We start from the raw sequence: 17,449 nt of genomic DNA, 5'->3' as shown, positions 1-17,449 counted from the left end.
CATGTTATGACCTTCCATTTGAAAGAGTCTGCTTTTTTGTGAAAAACTCCATGAATAGATATTCGGTTGGTGGGACCTTTTGTTTAATTGAATGGGAAAACTATTTCTTTGGAAATGATTTGCAGAGAAACGGATGCGTGACGGCCTCTTTATTATAGTGTGACGTTGTTTGCTGCGTGTTGTTCAAGTGCGTGTATACAAGGACTGGACTCCAATTTGAAACTGCTCTGATTATATCTCGTTATAAAGGGACTGATTTATGTGAGTGGTACAGGTGGATAATTCTTGATTAGTAGCCCATATCCATTGGTGAGTTTGGAGTTTGTATATTTGCATTGTAGCATTTCCTTCTTGATAATCACAATCACAGTGTAGGGTAGTTTTAACTATTTATGACCATGAGTTGTAAATGTGTACGGTATATTTTTGGGTGTATTTCCGCTTTGTTGCCTATTCATTGAAGATAAGCCTCGCATAATAGGAGGGTTTGAGTCGCACCTTCTCCATTAGATAAATTATTTGAAATTCTGTTCATCAATGTGTATAGCGTTCTGGGATACCTTGTTTCATAGCAAATTGGAGGTGTAACATTAATGAAACTGAAACCACATTTTTGCTATTTTGAGAGCATTCAATCAGAGTTTGATAACAAACGTTGTATGCTCTCCATTTCTATAACTTGATGTACAGTATACTGTTTCCCATAGAGTTTGAATATTTTTTTTTAAAACTTCTTATCATGGAGCAATTGTGAGAATATTATTCATTCTTGATAGATAAAGTTTTTACCTTCTCAGAACTTTATTTTTTATCAATCAGAAGAGCCGTAGAGATTGATCAACAGAGTTCCGAGAAGATATTAATTTTGTCTATCAATAATGAATAATATTGTCACAAGGATTTAATGAGAGGTAAGATAATTTATTCCAACTTTATGAGCAACAAAGTTTGTCGACTGCATTATAACACTAAGCATACCAAAAAATACAAAAATATACTTGAGACTGCAATTCACAGACAAGTTCGGGAGCATTAATTCCTTCTATTAAAGACACATAGCAAGTAAACTAAATTAGGAGATTTACAAGAAGGATCAAAGTATGTGTGTGTGTGTGGGGGGGGGGGGGGTCAGACTTGATTTGAAATTTTGAATATATGTTCTTTCTGAAAATATGAAACAGGAAAGTTAGGCAATTTCATGCTTCTCATTTTTCTGTCTAGTGCTAGTTAGGCTAATTATAATATCTTTTGATATTTTGTGTTGGGAAGAAGAAAATACTAATTGGCTACTTTGAAAGTTTGAAAGCAAGGTTGGGTACCATTATAGAGTTTGAGTACATGTACCTGTATATCATCGGTTACACCGAACCGGTATTTAAGATATCATTGGCTGATTTTGAATGTCGGGAACAATCACAAAAAAGCATACCGGTAATAACAAAACAAAATTTGATTCCCGTACCCTGGATTTCAGATGTATTCTTCCAGAATTTAAGAAGAAATAAAATCATACTTTGATTTTTTTTGGCGTTCCATTTGAATATGCATCCAACATCTAAAGCATCTCTGAGCCATTGTTACTTTTCAAAAAGCCGATCCCACGTATCCATTCTCTGGCATTCTGTACGTATTGTGTCTGAGCAAGGGGCCATGGTCTAAGCGATATCGCCTCAGGCTCAGGCGAAGCCGCAGCTAGCTCCACCATTGACTTGTTAATACACTCACAAATGTGCACACCCCTCTAATGTATTGCATTTCATCTTGATAAAAGGAATTGAATACTGCAATTATTTGCATATCAGGGCACCCTTCAACATCACTTCCAACAGAAATTGCCTTTTGTGTACGCTTGCTTGAGCTGTATTGATGCAACGGCAATGCCATTTCTCTATACCTCTAGTACTCTAGCTGCCAAGGTTGAAGATACAATCAAGAAACCTTTTGAGCATGATTTTGGAATTATGAGTATTAACTAGCCATCAATCCTTCACTCAACATGAGTGAGCAGTTATTTCTACTGTAGCATCTAGCATGTAGGAAAAAATACTAGTGAATGAAGCATGATTTCTCAGGTCAACGAGACAGCTACAATTCTTGGTGTCTGTCTAGTGTTGGCATGCGTTAATGCAGTGGTTGAGGTGAGATGCTGTATGAGTTTATGTTGATACCAGGTCTGACCCATTCAAGGTAATTCACATGTTTGTTTGTATATGATGTTGAATATATATGAGTGCTGTTGATGCATTATGAAATTGTAAATATATGCATTTAATTATACGGGTGCAGTCTATAAATTGTTTCTAAAAGAGATGAACGATAATCGAAGCTCAGATCGACCCCCCAGATTCCCCTGATATAGCCTAGATATCTTTCGGTGATTGTTTTGCAGTGATACTTCCTCTACAAATCAAAATGTGAAATAAAATAAACACTGACTTTCAAGTACATCATGTTTTTAATCTTTGCATTAATTTTAGCTTACTTGACGAAGTTGACGTGCATTTTCTCACATTTGGGCATACAGACATGTACTTTGGACTGCAAACAGCCTAAAGTACTCACAGACAAGTTCATTGACGGACCATATGTCTGCTGTTTCTGACATCACACAAAACCACTTACTCCTATTATTGTATCAGTGATCTCATTTCCTTCATTCATCTTGGTCTGCATTTCTTTTGGTGCATCTTGGTATTTCTATTCAGACATGTTGTTAGGGGTACCAGAAGTTCAAACATTCCAGAGGATTTTGTCAGGTGACCTTTGTCAACCTAGTTCCAACCTATTGGCCATATCACAAATATGCCTCCAAGATCATTCAGGGACATTTTTCCTTAGTATCTCGGGCAAAGTGAAACCAATTCACCCTGCATCTAGGAACGTAGCAAAACTTTCTAATTGTCTCTTTGTTGATGCATTAAGCTTACATGAATCATGTGTGCCTTTTTATATGCTCTCTATAATGATCCTGCTCAAAATATATATTACCAGTATTCTCTAAGGTTGCGTTTATCTAGGAAATTTTTGGCTAGAATCAGGTTTCTCAAACGTCTTTCAGGCAAATTTAGAAGTAGATAAACGCAAAGCCTTTTTCAAACGTCTTTAGATATGGGCATATCAAAAGACGCAAAAAGGTGCGTTTTGTATGTGACATACAGCCAGAATCACGTTTCTGAGAGGTCGATAAACGCAAAGCTGTTTTGAACGTCACATACAAATAGGACCACACAGGTGTTGTGTACAAGCATGTGTGTGAATTTGACCTCCGAGAAACTGTCTGCTTCCCGGGTCAAAACAGCTGGGCAGACACAAGGCCTTTATATTGAATCTTTAAGAGTAGATAAACGCGACATCCCGCAAATCACGATCGTATAGTGGGGTATGATAGTGGGGTTCGATAGTGGGGTACGATATGTACATATCTAGTGGCAAGCCTAGATAAACGCGCTCTAAGACTAAGACTCTTCAGGAAATGTATTTTGTAGATTTCAGTGGGTAAAATTTGAAAGATCACTGTTTGGAATATATAGCCTAATTGTAAAATGTAAATCGGGGGTCTTATAAATAGTTGATATTAATTGTAACATATTTGTGATTGATATCAATCGCAACTTTGTACATAAGAGATTGGGACTGCAAACTTGCGATTGATTGGAGGACTTTCGATTGATTTTGATCAATAACTATTCTTTATAAGACGGGCCCCAGATCTCACCATATACAGATTTGCAGGCACATTGTTGAGCTACACTGTATGATTGGATCAAGTTATGAAATCTATGTATTAAATTGGAGTCTGTGCATACCGTACAGACAAGTATCATAGACTATCAGTGGTTTCAAGACTGCATCCTTGCCTTTCCTTGGGCCAAAAGATGGCTGGAAGAGCTTCAAAATCACATTAGCTTCCATCTGTTTGTCTGTTTCATGGTTTGGGCTCTTCTAATTAGTAGATGCACACATGTGTGTTTCCAGCCTGGCATGCAATGTAATGTTACTTGATACATGGAAGATTTGCATTTAGACAAATTCAAAAGTGGAGGTAATTGTGCATAGGAAGTATCTCTCTCTCTCTCTCTCTGTCTCTATCACATTATTAGATCAAAAGGACGTTGCCTTGAACGCCTATGTTTCATTCTGTCTGCAGCTAGCTTTTGTCAGTATATTTGAAAGCTAGTTACTTCTCCTGCCAATAAAAAATATTGTTCTTAGAAGTATGAGCCGGAAACTGGACAATGCAATTACCGGTAGGAGATTATATTTAGACGCACTTATAAATATTGAGTGTGTCTATGAAGAGCATTTGTCTTGAGAGGTTTTTGCCAATATTGGATTTTCATGTAAAATTATATTAATGCCTCGACCCTCAGGGTATTCCAACAAGACCCCATACCTCATTTTAGTATCACATCTGCTAGATTACCATATACATGTACATTTTCTCAGCTGTACAACAATTTTTTTACCTGTGCAAAAAAAAGAGGCTTTCACAATGAAAAAATACTCTGACTGTGGAAGTGCGCCTATGAAAATATTTTGCTATGCCTTTTTCCATTTCTCTGAAAAGATTTTTTTGACTTCAAAATGTTGGCCAGAAGCAGAAGACTGATCCATGCAAAATGAAAATGGCAGCCATCTTTGAAAAAATATAAGATGCATAATGCGCATCATCAGAATAGCAGGATGAAACTTAAAATAGATCTTATTCAATATTTCTTTTTTCCTTCTTGTATTCAAACCATTCAAGTCATAATAAATTGAAGGTATTACAAATTAACTACTCATTATGAGTAAGGTATCAGTAGAATGCAATGGAAAGGCCACTTTAAACAGTTTGAGTAAAGAGCATTATTTTATTCTTTTTTAGGAAGAAAAACCCCAGTACTAATAAAGCTCGTATTTAAAATCACCATCATAATCACTTACCATTTAGGCCTACTGCGTGTGCTGCAATCTGAAAGATTTGACCTCAGACTCACAAAATTAGTTTTTATTGATATTGATAGCTTTTCCTAAAGGTCATATGTATTTCTTATGATGACTTTTGATTGAACTAGTGCTACATGTACTTCGCAATTATGCTGCTCTATTAATTCACTCTAAGGAGAGAGAGAAAAAAAAATTCTTCTTGAAATTCTATTCACAGTATGATAACTTGATGAGAAAATCAAAGTATTACCTCTTTTTTTCACTCACATCGACCCCCTAGAATGCCACATTGCTGGGAGTATTGTTCCATATCTTTTAGATGAAACAAATGTCGACTGTGCCAGTTCACGGTTTGTTCTATCAGTCAACTAAAGCTGGCAAAGCGTTTACTTCCAAAATGTGATTATAGATGATCTGAGTGGCAAGTATGAAACAGAGAGCTCAAGTTGAGTTGTTTCTTCAGTCAGATTTTCCACAGTGTACTTAAATATTTACTATATTTTTATGGCTTGTACCTGGTGTTCTTAAGTCACATTCAGATAAATGTATCCCTCTGTAAACAGCAGCAGGATTTTTTTATGATGACGTAAGTGTTATAGGGTTCACATTTATGTATCTTAAATACATAGCTACATGTACAGTGTAAGTGAATACCGGTACACTGAGGACATTTGTTGCATGCAGTTGCCATGTAACCTGCTGCGGTTACTTCTGCATTTCTGAACAAGCCTTTTTGTTTTTCCTTCTTCCAGGTAACCACTACGGGACACCGAAGCCACCCCAGGATCCACCCCCTGAAACGCCTGTCTCTACCCCTGCAGAACCAGAGCCCCAGCCCCAGCAGAACAACTCGTCCAGTAACACAACAGAACCAGCAACTACCACCAGGCATATCAGACCAGGTAAGTTTCCTAAAAGTTGAATTAAAAATGTTTTATTGGTTTTAATAAATTAGAGTTGATGTAGCTTTAGGGTTGGGTTTATAGTAAGGGTTAGGGATGGGGTTACCATATTACCTTAGATCTTCTTTTCACTTAGGTATGATGCATAAAGCAAAAATAATCATATTAGTAGAAGACTAATGTCGCACAGGACCATTGAGGTGTAATATTAAAATAAGATGGGATTATCTAAAATAAAAGTCTTCTATTTTCTGGAAAAATGGTCTATGTAATAAACCAAGTAAGTCTTAAAGTGTTCTTCTGTGATGTGTATAAACCAACTACAATTGAAACACAAAGCGTTGTATTGAAAGTTTAATAGCATATAATCATAACCTTTTTTCAAGGAGTTTTATTGTGCATGCAATGGCGATCACAACATTTAAAAATTCATTTCAAGTGCTATTAAAACTGGATATCTAAGTTAAAATTCTGAGAGTTAAAAACATTAGTTAATTGTGATAAAAAGTCAATTGACATAAATTTAGTAACAATGGTAACCAAAATAAAGTAGTTAATTCAATTTATATTTCTGCATTGAGCAAATAAACCAGCTATATATTAAAGCATCAGTGGAATATGCTAACCAGAAATGTAGGTTACATGTATAGTAATGTTCAAGTAATATGATGGCATCGCCAGAAATGCTTGTAAATTGGATTGATTGGAATTTGCGGTGCCTCATGTTGTAAATCAGAGGGTACAACTGAAGTATTTATGAAGCAAGCAGCATTCCATCAATTTCTAATTAGTATTCATTCTTCCTGCTTTAGCCTTCCCCATGGCAGACTGATTGATTTTTTACAACAGTCAGGCTTTCAAAATGGCAGAAATATATACTTTACAACTGAATATAATGTAGAATATACAACTGAATATAATGTCGAAAAACATGATGCAAAAGTAGTATTTAAATGTATTATTAGTCATTTTGTGGGGGTTCAGCTTGACCTAGCATTCTTATTTACATGGTGTACATGTAAATTAAAATGGCTGATGTGGCTTGTTTGAAGGCTACATCCAGTAACCGTTGTCATTTGTTGTTAGGCTGTGGGCATCAACTCCTCTTCACCAGGAAACAAATGCTTATGGTTCCAAATATGTAATATATTGCCCAAGCTGCACCCCTTATTCAGGGCCACATACTCTTAATATTGCTGCAAGTATATAGACACGATCATACTGGTGTTCAGAAGATATATAATGTGTATCATCATTGTAGAGAAGTGACTTGAAGCACTTTGATGACTCTATATTTGGTTCGTTTGTGACAAAATTGCTGTGAATAGGATTAACTAGATCTGGAATAGGATTAACTAGATCTCAAGTAGGTCCATGATGATTGGAAGGTAAGACAACTTTGAAAAACATTTTAATCCGGTAAATTTGTGTTTTCTTCATCATTTTATTTACCATTGTTTACACTAAAATTGATCTCGAAATTTATACATTGACTTCATTTTGTTGGTCTGATTTCTTTCACAGTTTCTTTCATATCGTGACATAAAGAATGAGTTTGTCATGAATATTTGAGCATGCCTAGACAACCTAAAGCCCAGTCTCGTAAGAGCCATGATTTTGAACCTTGATAATTATATTAAACAGTATTTCAACCAGGTTAGCATATAATGTATGACAAAAACAAAATTACAATATAACTGTGTTGTGCAAGATGATAGGCTGCAATTTGCATCATTCCCTAATTATCAGTTCCAACAGTTGCCCATTGAAATGCAGCAGAGTGAAGCCATTGGCATTGCATGCTAATAGAGTTATCACTATGACAAATGGCAGTCATGTGCTCTACTGGTGATTGACAATGAGTTATGTTCCATATGAGTTGACAATTCAACCATTCATCAATCAGTCTTTTTGCCTGCTCGTGGTTACCACCCCCTCATCTCTGTTATTATACAAGTGATGGCAGTTTGCATGTACAGTAGTGTTTAACTGGTAGATCAATACCAAGATTAAAGCCATTGACAATGAATTTACTGCATGTAACGTGTGTTTGCAGGAATCCATGAGTGGATACATACTGTACATGCTATATGTGGTGAGGAGTGTACTGTAGGCAAGGGTTAGAAGTTCAGGGATGACTAATTTGTACTTATTCTTCAGATGAACTTGCCCAAATCTTTCATGCTTTAATGCCATGTTTTTTTTTAAATTACCTTTTTTCCCTGATTTCTATCAACAGTACTGCCCTTAAGATTGTCGATATAAATTGTCAGTTTGATACAAAATAATACAAAGGCCAACATTAGATACCTACATTGTCATTCTCACAGGCTTCTTAACTACGTTCCTGAAAGATTCTTGAGATCGACTCTATCAGTCTTGTTTGCTGTCGGTCCCTTGGACCATCTGGACCATTGAGGGATGTTGGTCTTCTGTTTGTTGTCCCTATCCTATTCCAAGGGTAATTAAAGAAAGATCTTTCATGGTTTACCTAATTCTTTCTTCCCATCTCTATTCTAATCTTACAGGTTCAAAGCCATCTGCCCCTGGAAAACGCCAACGTAACAAGTCAACGATAGAAGCCACCACCCTCAACCCTAAGCCTGTGGACTCGCAGCAAGAGAAGAACCTTGAGACTGTCAGGAAACTTGAAGAGGACCTCGGGCCTCTACCGACCGAGTGGGAGATTGCTTTCACAGAGACAGGAGACATGTACTACATAGAGTAAGTCAGCAAGTACTTCTGTACTTGAATGAAAACATAGTAGAGTAAATCAGCAAGTACTTCTGTACTTGAATGAAAACATAATAGATTAAGTCAGCAAGTACTACTGTACTTGCATGAAAATAATAGAGTAAGTCAGCAAGTACTTCTGTACTTGAATGAAAACATAATAGAGTAAGTCAGCAAGTACTTCTGTACTTGCATGAAAGCATAATAGAGTAAGTCAGCAAATACTACTGTACTTGCATGAAAACATAATAGAGTAAGTCAGCAAATACTACTGTACTTGCATGAAAACATAATAGAGTAAGTCAGCAAGTACTTCTGTACTTGAATGAAAACATAGTAGAGTAAGTCAGCAGGTACTTCTGTACTTGAATGAAAACATAATAGAGTAAGTCAGCAAATACTACTGTACTTGCATGAAAACATAATAGAGTAAGTCAGCAAGTACTTCTGTACTTGAATGAAAGCATAATAGAGTAAGTCAGCAGGTACTTCTGTACTTGAATGAAAACATAATAGAGTAAGTCAGCAAATACTACTGTACTTGCATGAAAACATAATAGAGTAAGTCAGCAAGTACTTCTGTACTTGAATGAAAACATAGTAGAGTAAGTCAGCAGGTACTTCTGTACTTGAATGAAAACATAATAGAGTAAGTCAGCAAGTACTTCTGTACTTGAATGAAAGCATAATAGAGTAAGTCAGCAAATACTACTGTACTTGCATGAAAACATAATAGAGTAAGTCAGCAAATACAACTGTACTTGCATGAAAACATAGTAGAGTAAGTCAGCAGGTACTTCTGTACTTGATTGAAAACATAATCGAGTAAGTCAGCAAGTACTTCTGTACTTGAATGAAAACATAATATGTATCACCAGGTGTAGGTTTAAGTAGCACCCTTGCTTCTGTGATGGAGAGTCTTTTTGGTGTTTAGAATTTTATCTCCTTCTAATCATGACGGACAGTATTTTTCAAACATCAGCCGTCTATCATTTCAAAATATACCAAAATGTATCAATATTGTAGAAGCAACAATGAAACCGGTAACAATTATTGGTTCATATTTTCCCCGTTGCAAAAAGACGTCTTTACACTAGAGAATATTTGCTCACACATATCCAGGTTGATATAGATTTGTTCAAGTCAATACTACAGACGTGAGAAGGAAAAAGATACATCAAAACTGAAACCCAAGAAGAAGAAAAGTAATAACTGAAGAGGGGAAACACCCTTCAAGCTATTAAACATGGCTGTATGTTTGTGAATCATGAATTCATCTTGATTTTACAGTTTGTTTTGAATGATTGATTATATGATTTACTTAACTGGGATACCTACAGCCTTAGGTCCTTTAAGAGGGACTTCTAATTGCAGATTAATCAACTTAGTTTCAAACTTGGCATCTTCTGCTTATGAGTGTACTACTCTACGACTGAACAACCACATTTCCTGTTTAGAAGAATATGTATGAAGTAGAAAGTAAATATTTACGAGTGATACCAGAGAAAATCAGCACATGAGGAGGAGGTGGATATGTTCTCCCTTTGTCCTCATCGTGTCTCGCTACACATGCACTTCTTGCATCCTCGATTAAGTCTTTAAGAGAGCCATTTGTCATCTGGGTATTGCTATTAATTCCCCGACAATGCTCTAATTATACTAGAGTGCTAATAGGACGACGCTAATGGTTATTCCTCATGTCTAGATTCCCTGAGATCATTACAAGCTGAATGATGTGTGGAGCAGTGTGCGGGTGATAATGACTTTAACAGCCAGCTAGTTACATACGAGGGTCAGAAATCGTCTTGTGGCCTTTCTAAAGATGTATCAGTCCCATGTGCTGTCTTCCATGTTAGGATACCTCATTAAGTTGCCATATACAGTGGACCAACCCTTTTTTCTTTGTCTTTCCAAGCAGTATTTTAGAAATTGTCTTTTCTATATAGTATATATTTGTTTTAAATGAAGAGTGACTTAGTGACAGATGCAATATTACTTCTCATTGATGACGAGATCTATTTTGCATGCATGAAATTGGGATTTAAATTTAAATTTAAATTCAATTTGTTTGCACGTTCATTTTCACACATTTGGTGATATGGATAACATTTACAACTGCCATACGATAGAATGTTCATAATAACGAAGAAATGAACCTAATTCCTGACAGCACTCTCGTTAGTGCCCCTTAATCCATACATACAGTTAGTCATATATAACATTTCTTACATTAATGCACTAATAAGAGATATTATATGGTGTTGAATGAATCGGAAGGAACTATCTCCCTGTGACTACATGTGAATGTTGCTCTCACATACATTTACAATTCGTCATATGACAAAGTCCTACTCTTTATGTGGTTCAAAAAATGCTTTGCGTGTGCATGTATCTGTATCATAACAAGAAGACCACAAAATATGCATAAATGTCACTATGATTTATTGTCGGGTATAATAGCCACATTTATAACGTTCATTTTCCCCCCATTTCGTAGCCAGCTGTGGTATATAATGCCGATATAAAACCTCCAAAGTGAAGATCCGTACAGAAACCACATTGTCACTCAGTTTCCGTGTATGCATGCATTGTATGCATAATATATTATCCTGTTCATGTGTGGTGTGCCACTGATTAGAGGCTTGGGGTATGGCTAATATCTAGTGCATCTCAAATGAGAGGAAAGAAGCTATGTACGGTTTTATGGTGTCTACTCAATAGCATTCATGCTGCTATCATGACAATGAACAGGAATTCAAGTTCTTATACTCATACTATGTTCTTTGAAATTATTTATCTTATTTTCATCTGATTATCAGATGGGCATCATCAAACGAAACAGGATATCGTATGATGTACCTCTGCACATTAATCTGGTTGCTTTGGTCTGATATTCTGTCTCCCTGTCTCTTTTATTGACACTTCTGGTATGGCTCTCCCCTCTTTCTCTCTCTTTCTCCCTCTCTCTCCCTCTCTCTCCCTCTCTCTCCCTCTCTCTCCCTCTCTCTCTCCCTCTCTCTTTATCCAACATCTAATTCTGTCTCTATATTGTTTCTTGTTTCTTCTATAGGCAGACATGTTGTTGATCAAACCATATGGACTGATTTTTTCAATGCTCTGTTTTCTAATGGTATGGATAAGTGTCAGAGGTCAAGGTTTATTTTGATGCTCCAGATATTCATTGCATACAATCAATTGATGAACTCTTCAGTGCACTTAATTTCTATAGTGCACTTGGACCAGGGGGGCTGTTACTCGAAACCATCATAAGTCTAAGTTCGTGAACATCCCATAGAAATGTGGGTTAACTCTATAACACACGTTTCAGTAGGATGTCCTAGTAGTTACACTTATGACGGCCCCCAGGCTGACAAAAATAGTTAGGATCTCACTATTCTGGTGTAGCTTATGAACAACAGGGTACTGCATCTCATTTATGCTTAATTGTTAGGTATTGCAATTGACTATTTATGCAAATTTGTTACTTATGAAGTTTTTTCTTTGGTTTGTTTTTCTCATCCATAGCCACAGAGATGAAAGGACTCAATGGCTGGACCCCAGGTTAGAGAAGAAGAAGAAACATACTTCACCAGGCCCAGGCCCCCCATCTAAAGAAGGTAATGATGATTTCTGATTTAATGTCACCTGGGGAGTGTTTCACAAAGACTAAGATTGACTTTGAGTTAAACTTAACTATGGCAGGCTGTCCATGCCACTGATTGCTCTCGCTATTAGTCTCTCAATTATGATCTTTAGATGATATTTTTTCCTTCAATAATGAACTATCAAAAAAATGTAGATCTGTGACCACGATTTATATGTCCCTTGAGAAACCAATGCCATGAATGGTTAGAGTAACTAGTGGCATGAACGGCCTGCCATAATTAAGTCAAACTTAAAGTCGATCTTAGTCTTTGTGGAACGCCCCCTGACCAATTAAGTTGTGTGAAGTTCAGGTTGAGGTGATAATGTCCATGTAGGTGCCAGCTGCCACTTCATTCAACTTTTTTTTAAATAGTTCATGTCTCATCCCCTCCTTCTTTCTCCTTCTTTCTCCTTTTCTCCTTTTCTCCCTCTTTGTGTAGGTGTGTGTTTGAACATGGACGTATGGTTTTATCTCAGATGCAATCCTTCAGTTTCTTGCTGCTGATTTGAAACCCACTTAAACTCTTGATATATTTCATATCTCGAGTAATTGAGGTAATTTGCCTAGCCTATTTTTCTTCAAAATTCATTGATTTATTGCAATTATTTCTTCTTTTTTTAATTCAGAGCTTCCAGACGGATGGGAAAAGATAGACGATCCACAGTACGGCACCTATTACATTGAGTAAGTAGATTTGTTTGTCAGATGCATTGTGCGTGAACCAGTTTGATAATCTAGGCGCCCTGTATATTGCATTGTCAATGAATGCCTCCCCATGGGAACTGCAATATTGATCAGGCAGTATAAATGTGAATTGTTCTTTGGAGCAGCATACCTGTTACATGAGAATTTTCATACATGCTTTATATTAAAATTGCATTAGAATCTTACTCAGATATTATGAGTAATATTTCAGAATACATGTTCTAGATTTTAAGATTTTAAGCATTAAGGTACATTTCTGACTTTAGGAGAAATTCTTCATTTTTTGCTCACTTTAATATTATGATGAGGAACATGGTGATTCTAGGTTACCAGAGTATGTGGGGATAAACCTCATCACCTAGATCACAATCTTTTTTGCACCAGACTGAATTGATAACAGTTGTAAAAATACATAGACCTTTAAGCCTTAATCAAAACGTACAAGCATGTTTTATTTGCTAATCTGAAGAATAGGTCATTTCTTGCTTTTGATCATTCTAAAGTAGTCATGTTTGAATGATATTACCAGTTATAGAGTACAATTGAGCAGAGAGGAAATTTAATGTTCTTGTTCATGTGTAATCAAGTGCATTTATCTGTAAAGTAGGGCATAGCTGCTTCTAATTAATGGGATACCGGTATGTCATAATATCAATGACATTAGATCTATTATTCCTATTGCTTCTATATCCCTTTCTGAAGTACGTGATGGTAGAGTATGAGTTTGACTATTGTGGGTTCCTTGGAGCTAGCATGTATTTGAACAGTTCAACCAATATTGACATCATGAGTAAACATACACATGAAAAGGTGAGGTCCTATTCTAGCTAGTCTTGATTCAAGATGTTGGAATTACATTGTCTGTTTGTCTAGCAAAGCACAGGTTGTTAGTTTACATTTACACCATCAATTTCTGCTTAACCCTAGGCTAGTGTTGGACATGGCACATTTTGCCTTCTCCGGTTACGGTTACGTACTCATCTAGCTGAATTAGTCACCGTGACTATCAGGTTAACTTGCCTTGAAAATTGTTCAGCTTACAATATAAAACTACCATATGGTGCTCAAAATAGTAGTTAGAGGAGACTTTTCTTCATACACCCTGTACTTCTACCATTGCATGGCATCAATACAGATGTACAATGTATGGATTCTTATCCTTTATAAGAGTGATAGAGAAATGTTAAACATAAATCATATCCTTCATTACAATAGAAAACTAACAATTCCCTTTTGCAAAAATCTAATTAGAGAAATGTTAAATATAAATCATATTCTTCATGTAATATCAGTACAAGACAGAATCATCTGTCAATTCTTTTTTTATGAGGTTTCATTTAATGAAGTTAACATGTATGTCTCCTGCATGGATGACGTAAGAAATGTTCTTCAAACACATCATGTCTTTTTTCTTTTTTTGTTAAACCTAATAATTGGAATGTGACTTTCTGCTGCATGAAATTAAAAGTTACTTAATGGTACTGTTAACCTTTTTTTTTTAAATTGGAAAACAGCCCAAAAGCTTACAGAAACAAGATAAGATGTTGACATTTGTATGATATTCCCTTGAGATGGTTGTCTAATTTAATTATACTTAAACGTCGCATAATAACTTTCAACAAATGCATCTTTACTATTCTTATTGAAAATGAACATTTTTTTTTTCTTTGCTAAAAATCAATCATTTAATTTCTGAGACAAATCAAAGAAGATTTCAATTGTGGTCATGTCTACGAAAGCTAAATGTTAGATTATTTAGATAGTACCGGTACCTTTCGTAATTGGTGTAGCAGAATTTGTTTTTAAATCAAGAAGGACACCATATTAAGCTACATGTAGTTTGCTCTGTGTTTACTTTTCATAATTTTGTCTTGTATAAGTAATGAAATGAAGACATAGAACACAACTTGAATCAGTTCAAGCAGTTTACATGATATAGGCCTTGGTTGATTAAGCCACATTTATGCTCACTTACAGGATATGTAAGTAGTGAGTACATGGGCTAGTTATCTTACATACTGTCAAAGCCCTAAGCCAAGCTTGGATAACCTTGATTTAAAGGTACTATGTCCCTTTTGCAGCCAACCTCAAATTCTGTAGAACTTTGCAGGAATTATGAATATGTCATGAATGTCCTATCTGTGAAATTTAAACATTAGCAGTGTCCTCATATTCAAATTATGCAAGGAAACCCGTTTACTTGCTAGACTTCACTGTCAGACACTATTGAGTGACTGACTGGCTTTTTTTCTTCTTTGGTAATAACATACATGAACAGAGTTGTAAAGGGTACATGAGCATTTGTCTACATCAATAACCCACTTCTTGTGATGGCCAAGATTAAACTGATTGAATCTTTGCGCAGCATAAAACGTATGACCATTCGGTACAATTGTCTGAAAATCAAGACTATTACTTTTGGGCTCTATAGCCCTAAAGTCGATTTGACAACTAATAGTCGTTATTTTCCCACTTGAAGACATTTTCAAGCCCCACCTTTTTAAGGGAAGTTCTAAATTAGTATTATCTTTCAAATGCAGTTGGAATTTAACTTTTTCATTTTTTGGGCCTGCAAATGGGACATAGTACCTTTAAGATGCAGTTCAGACAGATTTAATATGAGGTCTCAAAGGATCTGTTAATGTGTAACCCATTCTTTAAACTTCTTAGGAGAACCTAAATGCCCTTTTCATTGGATTCGCCTCATTACCTCAATCATTCATCACTTCCTTATTACAGTTTGATAAATAGGTTATGGTATTGGATAAGTTGAGGCTTTGGCCACTACATAACCTCTTTAATTTTCTACTTAAAGATCTTGTTTCGTAGTATGCTAGTGTTTGAATAGTTGTCTATGTTAATTGTTATTAATTTTGGTATATTCCCAGACTTTTTCTTTCTTATATTTTGGTTGCTGGCATGGCCTTGCATAGATGGATAATTGCTTACATCAGACTGTACTAACAGTGTTTTCTTTTCTTCACCATTTGCAAATTTGGTTTTCCTCATCTCTCTAATAAGAAATCAGATTCAATCATACTCCTTCTTTGAGGGAGAAAACATGTAATGGCATGGATCCAGTGCACAGTAGTTATAAACTGCAACTATTATCTTATTTCCATATATATATATATATATACCATATATAGGGAAATATATGGGTTTGATAACACTATTTTCTCAAGAGAAATGTACATGGCAACAGTTATAATTTGTCATTAAAGACAAACCCGGTTTTCATTATTATGCACAAAATGCCAATTATCCCTTTCATGCCTTCTCAATAATACCAAGTATAATCTGTCTATTAGGTCAGGGTTTGTGCTCTGCCTTGACTTCCTCTGTGTCTTATTTCTGTTTGTGAGCCAGCGGAAAACTGCGGAGGTGTTTCTTTGTTAGTTCAGTTAACAATAGAATTATAATTCCTCTGACATTATTAGCTTGCCCTGATATATCCTTTTTTTTTTGTTACAAGAGAATTATTAAATGGATCCAGTAACTTTGTTTCAGATTCTGAAACAAAATTCTGGATTTAGCTCATGCTGCAATGATAATTATAAACCTTTAGGTCAGTCAGGAACCCCATGACTTTTACAAGCCGATCGCCTGTCTGATTATCAAGATATTTATGATTGGAATTACAAATTTTGAAAACCGTTTGCCAAACGGTTTTCATAACACTACAGTATATTGGGGAAAACGAGTCTGGTAAAACTGGTCACTCAAAGATTTTTACTTTTTTGAGGCACTCCTTGATCATTTTTGAAGCGCAATTTTTTTTTTAGGGCTTCAATATTACACCATATCACAGACACTGATAACACGTAGGGCCGTGTATCTCAGATTTAACATTGTTAAACGATCCCTTTAAAGAGACTATTTTAATAGATGTGAGCACAGGGTCTTATTACAACTGCTATTCCTAATATACTGTGGTCTGCATTCTTAATAAACATATATTTGGTACATTGTAGGTTGATTGCAAAAGTGGATGTGCATACTATCTCACTTGTAGATAGAGATGCTCTCAGATGGCGATAAACAGTGACAATTTCCAGGGATGTATTCAGGGCTATCTCTTGTTCTGCCTCAAGATAAGCACCTGTTCCACTCAACTCAATAGAATAGGAGTTCTTTCTTTCTTTCTTTCTCTCTCTCTCTCTCTGTGTCTCTCTCTGTGTCTCTCTCTGTGTCTCTCTGTCTCTGTCTCTCTCTCCCTCTTTCACTCTCTTTCTCTTTCTCTCTCTTTCTCTCTCTTTCTCTCTCCCTCTTTCTCTCCCCTCTATCTCTCACTCTCCATCTCTGTCTCTCCCTCCCCCCCTCTCTCTCTCTCTCTCCCTTTCTCTCTCCTACAGAAATGAAAGTATAGAAAGTATGAAAAAGTTCTTTTTTATACAGGTTAGCTACATGTATGTTTTGAAGCAATGATTGATGTGCCCATTATATACCGTTGATAAGTAGAGAGAGTAATTCCAATTAGGAATACCAACACAATACCAATAAACCCATTAAGCAAATTATCCTCCATAATTAT

The 17,449-nt window shown here is 35.9% G+C and overlaps 1 protein-coding gene across 2 annotated transcripts in view; it reads left to right on the top strand.

The window, feature by feature from the left end:
• Window positions 1–17,449, top strand: part of LOC115919017 (membrane-associated guanylate kinase, WW and PDZ domain-containing protein 1-like) — a 66,316-nt gene that overhangs the window by 18,011 nt on the left and 30,856 nt on the right. For both annotated transcript variants that reach the window (XM_030997068.1, XM_030997071.1), the window contains exons 5-8: window positions 5,682–5,831; window positions 8,360–8,555; window positions 12,090–12,181; window positions 12,837–12,894. In XM_030997068.1, the coding sequence (XP_030852928.1) occupies window positions 5,682–5,831; window positions 8,360–8,555; window positions 12,090–12,181; window positions 12,837–12,894 (496 nt within the window). The remainder of the gene's footprint in view (window positions 1–5,681; window positions 5,832–8,359; window positions 8,556–12,089; window positions 12,182–12,836; window positions 12,895–17,449) is intronic.

Source organism: Strongylocentrotus purpuratus, unplaced genomic scaffold (assembly GCF_000002235.5).
Source record: "Strongylocentrotus purpuratus isolate Spur 01 unplaced genomic scaffold, Spur_5.0 spur5_contig_858, whole genome shotgun sequence".
Taxonomy (NCBI): domain Eukaryota; kingdom Metazoa; phylum Echinodermata; class Echinoidea; order Camarodonta; family Strongylocentrotidae; genus Strongylocentrotus; species Strongylocentrotus purpuratus.
Note: the sequence above shows the minus strand (reverse complement) of the source record. Positions and strands in the feature narration are given on the sequence as shown.